The 15,100-nt window shown below is 37.8% G+C and overlaps 1 protein-coding gene across 1 annotated transcript; it reads left to right on the forward strand.

The window, feature by feature from the left end:
• The first annotated feature begins 13,197 nt into the window (after positions 1–13,197).
• LOC132637351 (uncharacterized) lies at positions 13,198–13,770 on the forward strand. Its single transcript, XM_060354453.1, has one exon. The coding sequence runs from the start codon at positions 13,198–13,200 to the stop codon at positions 13,768–13,770; it is 573 nt and encodes a 190-aa protein (XP_060210436.1).
• The last annotated feature ends 1,330 nt before the right edge of the window (positions 13,771–15,100 follow it).

Here is a 15,100-nt window from a genome sequence, read left to right on the forward strand (position 1 = left end):
CAAATCAACCATTCATTTTCCACCACTACACAGAATCACCAAAACCTTCACCATATATACCGCCACCACTGACGTACTCAAACCATCTACCATTATTAAGATATTTCTTATAAATTCACATGTTCTCCAATCAAAAATAGAAATAAAAGGAGATGATTTTATAACTTTTTTTATAAAAATGGGAAAAGGGTCAAAAATACCCCGAATTATTCGAAATAGGTCAATTTACCCTCCATCACGTTTTTGGCTAAAAAGTACCTTCCAACTAGCTAAGTAGCTCAAAAATACTCTTTCTACTAACGGTTGCTCCAAAAAAAAAAAAAAAAATGAGACAGTTTTGCCCTTATTCCTTTTTTTTTTTGGGAGATGTGGGGGTGTTGAATGTGTGACAGATATAATAACAACATAAGAATATTAGTATAAAAACTTCCTATTTTTAACAAATAAAAATGATGACATAGAATATTTTTTTCTTTGGGACGAGTTATTTTTCTAAACATGATATCGTGTACCTTTTTCTTACATAACTATTTAAAATTTATTTTTATACATTAATAATAATGGATTTATTTTACTAACTCTAAGAATGATATGATGAAACAAATCAAATTCAAATACGTTAGTATGCTAGATTACTTATCAAAATGAACTTTTAAGTCATCCCAAGTTTCAATGGAGGGCTGGTATAATAGTTTTGAAAGGAAACGATAGAGTAAATATTTAGTTGAATAATTAATATTGCAATTTATACTTTATATAAAATACATTGTATAAAAATTGTAATTTAAAATAGTTAAAGTAATCTCATAATCTCCGATATAAGTTTTTGCTCAAGTCCTTACAAGAGTACTTGTCCCAAACTTTAAACGGAAAAGGGCCAAAACCCCTGAACTTTGGGAAATAGTTCATTTATACCCTTCGTTATACTTTAGAGCCAATTATACCCTTACCGTTATACTATGGGGTCAATTATAGCCTTATGTCTAACAGCTGCCACGTGGCATCATCTTAGCCGTTCAAAATAATTTTTTTCCCACTAAAATAACCCAACCCGACCTGAATTGTTTTTTCTTTCCAGCCAAGGGGTATTGGGTTGGGTCCGTATCAGTTTGGTTGGAAAAAAAAATTCGGGTCGGGTTGGGTTATTTTAGTGGGTAAAAAATTATTTGAGGGGAAAATAATTTCGAAGGGCTGGGATGATGCCACGTGGCAGCTGTTAGACGTAAGGGTATAATTGACCCCATAGTATAACGGTAAGGGTATAATTGGCCCTAAAGTATAACGAAGGGTATGGATGAACTATTTTCCAAAGTTCAGGGGTAATTTTGGCCCTTTTCCGAACTTTAAATGGAGGGGAAAACTGGCCCTTTTTTCCTTGTTTTGGAGCAACTTTTAGTAGGAAGGGCATCTTTGAGAAAAAAATGTAACATCGATGGCATTTTTGAGCCAAGAACTTAACGGAGGGAAAAATGAACTTATTTCAAATAAGAGTCGTCCATCTCCTTTTATACTTCTCTTGCTAATTTCTAGGGGTAGATGATTACGCTGGTGGTGATGGTCTATGGTTAAGGTGTTGGTGATTCTGGATAATGGTGGAAGAAGAAGGATTGGTTTGGTAAGTTAACATGCTATTTTGGTTAAAATAAATGGGGTTAACAGAAGAATGACAAACTTGAGACACTTTATAACTTTAAGGGCATACACATAGACCGATAGTATAACATTAAGGGCGTATATGGACTGATAGTATAATATTAAGGGAATATATGTATACTATAACACTAAAAGTATATATGGACCAATAGTATAACGGTGGACAACATTAAACCTTTTTCAAAAGGAGGTGGACAAATCTGACCCTTTTCCCTTCTTTTGTTGAGGTTAACCCCTAATCTTTTAATTTTTTGAAATAAACCCTTTCACCTTAATTTTAAACTGAACAGAAAAATTAACCCTCTATAGCAATTATTTTTGGTTTCAAAATATTTAAATATTTTATATATAATTATATTCATATCACCAATAAGCTACTTAAGCTTAATTTTGTTACTGGATATTTCTAAAATACTTGACAGATGTAATTTTTATTTTTTTTTCAGATTAGAGAAAATTTTAGTGCAAGAAAGACACAAAAGCACGCAAGGTAGTCTAACTACTATTACTAGTTAAAACGTAGATTGTCATATTGTAATAATACGCGCCCATCTATCCAATTTAGTTTACCAGCTGTTACAAAGATTTTTAAACTATAATATTTGATCACTCATTTTGAGTATTTACGTCCCAATTTATATTTTGAGCTTCGCATATGTTGTTTTGTTTTACCATTTGAAACTTATTAATGTGATTCGGATTTAGACTCGAGGGTTTCGAGTGAGTTTGGAACAAACTGAAATAAATAAGCAATTACACATTGCTTTTGTGCTAATGCAACGCTGTCGTGATCGATCACCGGTTGCGATCGTGAAAGGAGAGTTTCTAAGAAGACTCCGATGCAGAAATATAGTACTTCAAGATCAATTATGCGTCCAAGAACTTCGATCCGAACGCCTGCGCCGCCTTCGCTATCGGATGAACTCCTTTTGATACCCTAGCTTAAAAAAAAAAAAAGAAAAAAAAAGAGCAGAACAACCTCAAGAGTCAAAAAGTAAAGTGAAAGAAATAGTATCAAACATGAAATTTGTGCCACGTACAATTGCAAAGACAATTCAACGGTAGTTTAAATTCGTTGTCAAGCTTTTTTCTAATATGTTAAGTTTGAATCGCTATGTGTTTTCCTCATTGTTTGTTGAAATCGTGTCCGGTTGTGATAGTTAAGAATTTTCTAAAGAGCCTTTGAAAAAGACAAAGTCACAGTAGTTGGATCTTCTCTGACACCAGTGTGCAAGTGATGTAGAAGAGTGACGTGGATATTGAATACGTCATCATATGCGTACCTTCTAGCTCATGTCCTTTGTTTCCTTTTGTTGCTGGATAATACTACAAGTCTATAGTATTTCTAGGTCCCTTTTGGATATGAATTGAAATCAGGTTGATTTAAAATTAAAGCTTTAATTTATTTGGATATGTAGTTTCGATTTTCTAAATTGTATTTTTTCTCATAAACATGAAAATCACAAGTTGTGAAAACTATAAAAAAATTCTCAATTTTTATACAATATTACCAATGAGCAAACCGTAGTTCATAATACAACATCTATTGATCGAGTTTTAGTTTAATAAAAAAAAATTGAAATAATTATACTGTAACTACTCTTTAATATAATCCTCCCACATAATACGGACAATCTCTTCATATTGAGCATGCATTTCCAATCAGATGACCGAGAAGATGAACCAACATTGTTACTTTGAGTCAAGTTTTACATTAAAAAAAAATATCTACCATTTTAAAACAAAATATAAACTTATGAGTCAAGTTTTATATTTTTTATAAAAAAAATTGAAATCACAATTTGGATCCCAAATCCTACTTTATGGAGAATTTGAAATTTAAAATCATGATATGAAGTTAAAGTTGAAATTTTATAAAAAATTCATAAATAAACACTGATTTAAAATTAAAATATGAAATCATGTTTTCAAATCCTACGACCAAAACACCAACCTAAAGTAAATTTGAAATTAAGTTTGTATATTCGAAGAAGGGTGACATTAGTATAGTGACGTTTCCTTGGGACATGATGACATGCCAGTCTTTTTATAATGTCCGTCCATTACAATTTGTTGTTGTAAATACTTGTTGGTACGGAATATTTATATTAGTTACCAAATCATATTATTTAATCGTAACAGTATAAAATAAATGGTAAACTACATATTATTTTATCATGATTATGAATAAATGTGTAAATGAAAAATATATGTATTTTACATTAATTAATGTAATGTAATTCCCTAAGTTTTTACCATTTTTTTATTTGATGAAATAACTGCAAAAGCTTGTTGCTAATAGCGCTATCTCAACATTAACATATATATATTAGGCTTTTGGTTTTAAATAAGCCCAGATGATGTTTAATTTTGTTCTAATTAAGAAGCTCAAAGCAGCTCCTTCTATAATCCATGTCTTTCAACCCCTCAATACTCTAAATAATATGAATTGATCATAAAACTTACCTTATATGGTGTAGGAATAAGCCTTGAGTGGTATTACTCTTTTTGCACCAAAACCCTAGTTCACTTCTATTGATATTCCTTGGCTTGGATGAACTTTAATGTGCTTCTTACACTTAATTTTGTGGGTTTGATGAAGTGGATCTTTAGTTTCACTTGGATTCTTTCATATGAAGTGTTTGGAAGGTTCTAGAGAACTCTTGAGTCGTGGAGGAGAAATGAGAATGAAAATAATGAACTTGGGTCTCTTATTTAAAAACTTAAAATCTGATCCGTCAAGCAATTCTACGCCAATTTTGACGGGCCGTCAAAATGGCCCGTAGAACTGCCCAGTCAAATATGGGTCACTGTGACCATTTGACGGAGCGTCAAAATTTTGACGGGCCGTCAAAATTTCTGCGGGCCGTCAAATGGTCCGTAGAAATTTTCTGCCAGACAGTCTGGCGTAGAATGGCCATAACCTTTGATACCGATATCATGTGAGGGCCCACAACCTATGGTTGGAAAGCTCTTTCAATTATCTACAACTTTCATTCTTAGAGTTTTTCCAAATTCCAAACTTATAATGGCGTTTTGGGCCCCACAAGTCAGATCATCCGAAAATGTTTTCTTAAATCGCCCTTTTGGATGGCTTATGCTCATATTTGGCTTATGGGTCCTTCTTATAACTTGCTCAACTTTCCACGTACTACTCATATATCTCTTCATATGTCCTTTATAAAACTTCTACTTGTGGGCCCCACCTGGCTTACAGCAACGAGGGCTTTTCGGCAAATGACATATGAACCAATTCAACCCATATGGTTTGCCAAATGTCATATGTATGTCATTATTACACTCTTATACTATAACTTTTCTCCTTAATCCTCGCATAACTTTGCTCTTCCTCCAGCCCATACTAAGTTGGCTACGACCTTGGTAGCGCGAAATTTTTCAAGGTGTAACAAGTATACTATCCGGGGCAAATCTACATAGAGCGGACGGGATTCATCCGAACCCCCGTAGTTAGGAAATTACACTAAATACATAGGGTCAAACTTTTATTTTATGTGTGTATATTAAAATTTGGAACCTCCTTAACACAAATCAAAAGCTTAGCTCAGTGGTAAAGAGGGTTCAATTTTTTTTGTGGCGTAAGTCATCGACAACCCCTTAAAGTAGTCCACGTAATTCACTTAGACACCTCAATTGACCCTTGCTCCTATTAGACATTTCAACCTTCAAAAATTTGTTCTTATCAAGTACAAAATGACAATCAGTCCTATTAGTTTGTGATATCATTTTTAATAAGCTTAGTGAGTTTGGATTTTAATTTGAGTTTGATCGGGGGTAGCCGGAAATGGATGGACAGAGATGGTCCACAAACTTGTGGTGGTGGAATGGTAGCAGGAACGCGGCAAAATTATAAAGGAAAATAAGGAAAAAGTTTAATTCAGAAATCAGTTTTGTGTAAACAATCAAAGAAAAAAAAAAGCAAAAGAACAAAAAGAGGAGAAGTTTAATGCCGGAAGGGATCTGTTGAACGGATGAGATGACTGGTGCGGGCAGTGGGAGATTAGTTTTCTTCCAAAGTTAATTTTTTTCTTGTCTAATTTTTTAATTAAAGTCATGTGTCAAAAAAAAAAAAAAAGGATCTAACCATTTGCATGATTTTTCATTATTATTTATGACTTGTTTACGCGTCGAAGGGAAGTGAGGAACACTTTTTTCACCACATCAGCATTTTGTGTTTAGTAGATACACGGTTTGAATAGTTTAGGTGTTCAATAGGTACTAGTTCTAGTTGAGGTTTCTAAGTAAATTCTAGGTACTAGTTCTAGACACGTAGTTCGACTCTCACTGACAATAATTTCTTTTAATTTTTAATCACAAAAATTTTTGTCTACGCCACTATATATTATATATACTATTCCGTTAGTAAGCACGTGAAAAATGAAGTATCATATATTTTTAAAGATCCTAGCAGGTATGGAAATGGAAATCAAATCAAAGTCCTTACTCAGAACGGATTATTCAAATTGTGTCTTTCAAACAATAACCCCAATAATACGAAATTTATATCCAACTCAAATAATATGAAAAGATGTTGTAAATATCCTACAAAATATTGTATGAATAATAGAGGAGAAATATACATATATTCTTTTATATAATTTTCTTAAAGCCCCGTTTGTCCATAGATACCAAAAAAAAAAATCACTTTTTTTTTTGAAATTTTGGAGTTGTATTTGGCCATGGTTTTTGAAATTGTAGTTTTTGGTGAAATGTAATTGTAAAAAAGTGAAAATTTTTGGAAAATAAGTTTTTTGAGTTTTTGGTATTCCGGAATACAATTTCAAATTATATTCGGAATTCTCATGGCCAAACGTTGATTCCGGAAAAAAGTAAAAAAAAATTCCGAAATAAAGTGAATAATTTTTATGGCCAAACCGGGGTTAAGTATTTCGGCACAAGAGCTTAACACATATACACTTTTCACCTTGTAAGACAAGCAAAAATGACCAGATTCTTAGCACAATTTTTTCAGAGAGCACATCGTGCTTGTTAATCATGAAAAGACATTAATCTCAACAAGCTTCTTACTTTTGATGATCACAAACAAATGTACTTGTATTCTTTTTTTTCTTTATCACAAAAAACGACGTTGTTCATATTTCACACATACAAGTCGATTTCATTTATTTAGAAAATAGTAGAAATTTTAATGTTTTCAAATATTTTTGGCACAAGTACATCCCAAAATTTTCTCTCTTCTTTACATCATCCAAAAGTTACAAAGATGAATTTGATAGATATCCATGAGATAAGTAATGCAATGCTCATGGCTGCTAAGGCAACAACACAAACACAAATAAGACATGTTAATTAAGCATTTGTGTTATGTGCATTTTGAACATTTTACTCTTGTTCGTACATTTCCGAGACTCGGAGCGAGTCTAGTGAGAATTTAAAAATTCAGAATTCTAAAGAAAAGGCATTTGATTGTAAATGTGCACTTGAGTGACAACTTGTTTTATTTCTGTTGGGGGGTTGAATTAGTAAATTAGACCTCCGTTGCGAATTTCGAGGCCATGGGTGAGTCCGTAGCATGTTTTTACATATATGTGCATGTCTAGTTTGTGTATGTAGGGCCTCAAATTGATGTTGGGATTTTGGGTGGAAACTAAGTGAAAACCCAGAGCTTATTGGTTCTGATGCGACTGCTGCAGTGGATGGGACCACCAGGTTCACCTCAGATGAAATTTGTCCTCCCTTATTTATATGTAAAAAGAATTGCGCGACTTGATGTCCCAAGGAAGGATACGCAGGAAGCCCCTATCGGGTCTGGTCACGGGTAGGTTTTAAGTTAGGAAGTCTTATTTTGTGTAAACCGAACTACGAATGGGCCTAATTTCCCGGGAGGGATACATAGACAGTCTACGTAAGACTCGGTCCGTATATATTATAAATATTATTCCTCCACTTAACAAAGCCAAAATACCTGAAACTCGGTACAAGTGATCAATCAAGCATTTAAGTCAAACATATGATTATTTATGTGGTACGTGTTTTAACTACCAATTATGTGCGATATTCTACTTATCTTTAATTGCCTAATAAACTAATATTGTTTGCTTTTGAGTTATTCTTTTCTTATAGAAGAGAAAGTTGATTTGTGTTCACACTGGCATACTTCACATGATCAAAAGCTGCAATAGCATCCCTACCCCTACAAGATCTAGGCAAAGCGAAAATGACTGTACTTTCGAGAATAAGCTAGACTGCTCCAACTGGCATCGCTCTTAGGGATTCACCTCTTCGAGAATTACTTGAGTTCTCACCTACTGAGGATGTTATGAAGATGATGTTTGACAAAATCGCCGACCTTTAAGAAGAAGTAGCGCGGAACAAAGTCGTTAATGCTTCCCGAGAAGCACCTATTGAAACAAGAAGGCCTCCGCCGCCTTTTCCGTCTCTAAGCTCACCACTACCTGATCACTTTCCCACTCAGTCCACTGTAACCACTCTATCATTTACCCTGAATGCGGTCACTGATGGACACATTGGTACCTCGTACCATACTCCACCACCACTTAACAATACCTAAATTTCCGGAACCACTCACTCCGTTCCCTCTTACCCAGCGCCACAAAATATCCATCCCGGCATCACTATACAACCAAGTATCGTCTCACTACCGACTGCCAAGACTACACATATCCACTAAAATCGCGTTACACACCTAACAGTTTCCTGCCACACACTCGTCACCCCAAACACTTTCTCCCCTGATCACTAAGAAATTGATCACTACGAAGAGATGGAAAAGGCATGGAATGCCGAGCTAGAAAAACATGAAGAAAGGCTCGAAAAAAAGATGACTGCAATGTTGGAACGGTCCATGGGAACTACTCTCACTGGCACAGGCTTAAGCCATGTCGATCTATCCATGCATCCAAATTTGGACTTGTGGAAGGTTTCAAGGTGCCTCGTTTTGAATTGTTCAATAGAACGGGTAACCCCAAAGCCCATTAGCGGGCCTATTGTGACCAACTAGTCGGTGTCCGAGATAATCAGGCGCACATTATGAGGCTATTCAGCCGGAGTTTGACTGAAGAAGCCTCCAAGTGGTTCACAACGTAAGACATACGCCGCTGGGTCACATGGAAAGACATGGCTGCGACCTTCATGGAAAGATTCCGTTTTAATATGGAAACAGTATCGGACCGGTACTACTTGGAGAAAGTAAAAAATAAATCCACCAAAAACTTCCGCGAATATGCAAGTAGGTGGAGAATGGAAGCCGCCCAAGTACAACCACCACTGGGGAAGAAGAATTAGTCTCGGTTTTCATCCGTTCTCAAGAAACGTATTTCTATGACCGAATGTTGTCAATGGCGGGCAGGGCATTTTCTGAACTCGTCAAAATAGGAGAGGCCATAGAGGATGGTCTCAAAACAGGACGGATCATAAGCGTAGCTAAAAAAGCTGCTGAATCAAGCTCGACCGGGTTTGTAATAAAGTAGAAGGAAGACGTGGCAATCATCTTCCATACTTCTAGCCCTAGATCCAAAAGAAGGCAAGAATTTCATTTCCCGACGATAGTTTATGCTTCACCACCTCCAAACACCTACATACCCGCCCAATATAATATGGTGCTCGTATATTACACGCAACCGACGTTCCAAACACCACCCCCAAATTACCAAGCCCTACAAAGTACCTTCCAAACACCACCCTCAAATTACCCATCTCCACAAAATACCTTCCAAACCCTACCACCTCACCAAACTCCTGCGCCCGTTTACCGACCTATACAAAGTAATCCATCCGCTAATTACCAAATATAACCACCACCAAATGCCTACAACGCACCATATCAGAACTTTGAGAAAAATCCTACCTGCATGTTCACTCCGTTAATGGAAATACAAACAGATCTTTTCAAAAAGGTTGAGCGCCTCCGGAATGATTCAAACGCTTCCTCTGAATATCATTGATCCAAAGAACCGGGTCTACCGAGCTGATCAAACATGTGCCTACCATTCCAACGGAGTAGGACGTAGTACAGAGGATTGGATTAATCTAAAGTACAAGATACAAGATATGATTGACAGAAAGGAGATCGTGCTCCAAACAGCTCCGCCCAATGTGAAAACCAATCCTCTACCTAACCAAGAAAACAACGTGATTCATATGATTAAAAGAGAAGAGGACTGGGTCGCAGGCAGGCCCGTAATCCTAGATTTCATGGAAGAACTCGAGCGCACAATGGCGTCACTTTCTCTACAGGAACGTCCACAATTTAAGGTATTAATCCCTGTGTCGATTGTTGCGTACGTGGCTCAAGTAACAACGACACCTCCACAAAAAGAGTTTGTGGTACAAGTAGCTACTGCTCATGGTATTACAAGGTCGGAAGGATGTTATGCTCTCCCGAAGATCTAGCCCAAGGGGCACCTCGAAAAGAGGGAAATCAAAGGAGTGCAATTACTTAAGGTGAAGCCAAGGACTTCTAGCATCGAATACAGCCAAAAGAATACTATATTGTGGAGCACTTGAAGAAAAGACCGACTCAAATCTCGGTATTAGCACTCTTGCTAAGTTCACCCCGACACCGCTTGGCCTTGATAAAGGTGTTTGAGGAAGCCAACGTCCTGGCTGGGACAAGCACAGAAAATTCGGCAGAAATGGTCGCCCATGTTATGGAGGAACATCAGATTGCCTTCATATCACTGTCATGTGTCCCAAAAAAAATAGTCACGCGGGCTCTGATCTATAATGGGGCTGGACTAAATGTTTGTCCCAAGTCTACTTTGGTACAGTTGGGATATAACCTCTGAAAGGTTCACCAAAGCCGCACCAATATACGAGCATTTGACGGAGGCCGATGCGATGCCACCGGAGAAGTTGACCTTAATATCCAAATAGGTCTGGAAGAGTTCATTACTAAGTTCCAAGTTATGGAAATACCCGCCAATTTAAATTTGCTCTTGCGAAGGCCGTGGATCCACATGATAGGAGCTGGCCATCTTCGCTCCATTAGTCTCTGAAATTTGTCTGGGAAGGCCATGAAGTGGTGATCCACGGGAAAGGAAGTATGCATAATTACCCAGATAATTCCGTGTCTATTATAGAGGAAGCACCCAAAGGAATGGACTTCTATGTGACGGAGCTAGTGGTAGCTGCCCACAAGATAGACTCCCCAGAGGTCCCCATGCCTGCGGTTTATAAAATGATTGCTTCAACTATGCTCCAAAAGGGGTTCGAACCCGAAAAAGGTCTAGGAAAGAGTTTACATGGCATCACTGAGCCGATTCCCATTCCCTAAGACAATTTTCATTTTAGACTCGGTTATATCCCAATTGAAGATGAAATACCTACCAAAAAGAGACAGGATGTTATGGATCTCTGCAAGCCTATTCCAGATCTGTATCAGTCATGTTCGGTTAGAATGCCTATGCCGGTTGATGTATACATAGAAGAGGGGATAGGGATGCTATTCCAAGAGGAAGATTTCTCGGTAATTCTGGAGGAATGTGCAGAAGCTCCCACTATCCGAGATGCTGATCTGGGCGAGCAGCTGTCCAATTGGACCTCTACCCCGCTTTTATCTCTTTGATAGAGAAATGATGAATTTATTTTTTTGAACATGGAGAGAATCGGTTGAGGCTCGATTGCTCACCTTTTTATCATTTTATGTACCTCGTAATGTTTCCAAAAACGAAAATAGTTTGATGTTGATCCAAGCTAGGACCACAGTTTGTACTTTTAAAATCAAATCAATGAAAGCCTCAGTTTCATCAAAAATGATTTTTATTACTCACTTTGCATGCATGTTTTATACTAACCTTGCTTTGCCCTGAATTTTCAGTAATAAAAAAAATAAAGAAACCCTAAGTGTCATGACATGTTGCGAAACGAATGAGTCGGGTAGTATAGAAGAAGAGGAGTACGAGGAATATGAAGAAGAAACAATGCTACCCGAGGGTCTTGTGGAAGAAGTAGAGTACTTAGAGAATGAACAGAAACCAAACATGGATAAAACAGAAGCAATCAATCTAGGTGACGAAGAGAACGTTACGAAAACTAGGATAAGTGCGCACCTGGAAGCACCACAAAAGGAGGAATTGATAACCCTACTGAAAGAATATGTGGATATTTTCACATGGTCATATGGTGACATGCCGGGATTAAGCACTAACGTAGTGTCCTACCAATTGCCCATTGATGCGGGCTTCGCTCCCGTGAAATACAAAACCCTACAATTCAAATCGGACTTCAGTATTCGCATGGAGGATGAGGTAAAAAATCAAATCAAATCAGGGGTGGTAGAAGTAACCTCGTACCCCACGTAGTTTGCCAACATAGTGTCGGTACCTAAAAAAGACGGGAGATACGGATATGTGTGGATTATCGAGACCTCAAAAAAGCTAGTCCAAAGGATAACTTTCCGCTGCCAAATATCCACATACTCATAGATAACGGTGCTAAGCAAGAGCTACAGTCATTTATGGAATGTTTCAACGGCTATCACTAAATCCTGATGAACAAAGAAGATACGGAAAAAATAGCTTTCATCACTCCATGTGGAGTGTATCAGTACCGGGTAATGCTATTTGGCCTCAAGAATGCAGGCGCAACTTACATGAGAGCTATGACTACTATCTTCCCTGACATGATTCATAAAGAGATTGAAGTGTACATGGATGATGTCATCATCAAGTGGAAGGAAAGTTCGGAGCATACTACATATCTGAGAAAATTCTTCGACAGGCTCCAAAAGTTCAACCTGAAACTAAACCTGGCTAAATGTGAATTTGGAGTACCTGCCAAAAAATATCTAGGATTCATAGTCAGCCGAAGGGACATAGAGATAGATACAACCAAGATTAAAGCGATCCAAGAACTACCTCCTCCCAAAATAAAAAAGGAAGTCATGAGTTTCCTGGGAAGACTAAACCGCATTGGACAATTCATAGCTCAGTCCACCATAATTGTGGAGCCTATAATTAAGCTCCTAAAGAAAGACGCACCCACAAAATGGACAGAAGAATGTCAAGAGGCATTTTACTATTAAGAGATACCTGTCCAATCATGTCTGTTGCCGAAAATGCTTTCGAGTACGTGTTAGGATAACACTATGAAGCAAGAAATTCACCGCTTGCGAGGCGAGATACACACTGGTAGAGAAAACCTGTTGCGCCTTGACTTGGGTGGCCCAGAAGCTGAGGCATTACTTGTCTTCATATACCACTCACCTCATATCGAAGATGGATCCTTTGAGGTATATCTTTCGCCAGCCCATGCCCAACGGGAAATTGGCCAAACGGCAAATGCTATTAAGTGAATTTTATATTATGTATATAGCACAAAAGGCCCTTTAAAGGACAAGCTTTGACCAACCTGCTAGCTGAAAGTCCAGTGGACGAGGATCTTGAACCCCTTCGCACTCCCTTCCCAGACGAATGAGTACTAGCCATAGAAGAGGAAATGGTGGAGCCATACATAGGTTGGAGATTGTTCCTCGACAGAGTAGTCAATTCTAAGGGTTCCGGGATCAGAGCGGTTCTAATATCAAAAAATGGGTAATACTACCCAATGGCCGCAAAGCTCAAATTCTGTTGTACCAACAACTTGGCTGAATACGAAGCTTGCATTCTAGGCCTCAGGATGGCACTGGCCATGGATATAAATGAATTATTGGTCATCGGAGATTTTGACTTACTGATCCACCAAGTACAAGGCGAAAGGGCCACTAAAAATGACAAAATCCTGCCATATGTAAATTTGGCACAAGGGTTGTGCAAGAAACTCAAAAAAGTTGAGTTCCGAAACACCCCAAGAGTTCAGAATGAGTTTGCTGATGCATTGACCACATTAACATTAATTATCCAGCACCCCGAAAATAGTCACATTGACCCGTTTGAGATAAGTCTGAAAGAAGAACATGCCTACTGTTCCCACGTGGAAGTAGAGCCAGATGGCAAGCCATGGTACAATGACATCAAGATGTATTTGGAGAAACAGGAATATCCCGAGGGTGTCACAAGTGGGAAAAAGAAAACCCTCAGGATGATAGCTAATGGTTTCTTTCTAAACAAAGAAGTGTTGTACAAACGGACGCTGGATTTGAGTTTACTTCGATGCGTGGACGCCATTAAAGCCACATAACTCTTGGAAGAAGTACATGCTAGGACTTGTGGACCCCATATGAATGGATTCATGCTAGCCTAGAAAATCCTCCGAGCCGGATACTACCAGATGACGATGGAAAATTATTGCTAAAAATTTATGCAAAAGTGCCATCAGTGCCAAATTCATGGCGATTTAATCAAAGTTCTGCCGAGTGAGCTCAATGCTATGAGTTCACCATAGACCTTCGTGGCTTGGGGAATGAATGTCATTGGACCCATCGAACCCTCCGCTTAAAATGGACATCGATTCATTCTAGTATTTATTGATTACTTCACAAAGTGGGTAGAAGTAACGTCACATAAATCTATGACAAAGAAAGTGGTGGCTAACTTTGTGAGGAACAATATCCTATGCCGATTCGACATACTTGAGTTCATCATAACTGACAATGGAGCAAATTTGAATAGCCACTTGATGAAAGACATCTTTGGGAAATTCAAAATCACTCATAGAAATTTAACAGGTTACTGGTCGGAGATGAATAGAACCATAGAAGCAGCCAACAAGAATGTCAAGAGGATATTGAGAAAGATGACAGATAACTACAAAGGGTGGCATGAACAATTGTTATACGCTTTATTGGGATACCGTACCATGACCTGGACTTCAACAGGGGCAACTATGTACTTACTAGTTTATGGCACTGAAGCAGTCATACAGGCCGTGGTCAAGATACCGTCATTAAGAATCATTCAAGAGGTAGAATTGGACAATACAGAATGGGTCCAAACTCAATATGAATAACTGGATTTAATTGATGAGAAGAGTATGGTCGTCGTATTCCATGGCCAACTATACTGACAAAAGATGGCGAGAGCCTTCAACAAACATGTTAGAACTCGAGTTTTTCAAATCGGGCAAATGGTGCTCAAAAGAATTTTCCCACACCAGGACAAATACAAAGGGAAATTTTCCCCCAACTGGAAAGGCCCCTACGTGGTCCGCGAAGTACTCTCCAGAGGAGCAGTAGTACTAGGTGAAATGGATGGGCAAGAGTGGCCCAAACCAATCAACTCAAACGCAATCAAACGCTACTACGCGTGAAGACAAGTTTTAATTGTAATAGTATCTTTTGCTTGTAATCATTATTTTATTCTCTTGTATTAGTTATTTCTTTTGCTTGTAATCGTTTTGTAATAGATAGAAAAAACAAAAACAACTATCGTAATATGAACTACGCAACGACCTGACTTCCCCATAGTGGGATACGTAGGCACTTCATTTGGGACCCGATCGCATTATTAGTAAAACCAAAAATTATTTATTCCAAACTACGTTACACCTGATTCCTGCTGTGACAGGATGC

This window comes from Lycium barbarum, chromosome 4 (genome assembly GCF_019175385.1).
Source record: "Lycium barbarum isolate Lr01 chromosome 4, ASM1917538v2, whole genome shotgun sequence".
NCBI lineage: Eukaryota > Viridiplantae > Streptophyta > Magnoliopsida > Solanales > Solanaceae > Lycium > Lycium barbarum.

What these genes read in the sequence shown, in the direction of transcription:
- LOC132637351 (XM_060354453.1), top strand. Translation starts at nt 13,198, where the DNA reads ATGGCCGCAAAGCTCAAATTCTGTTGTACCAACAACTTGGCTGAATAC.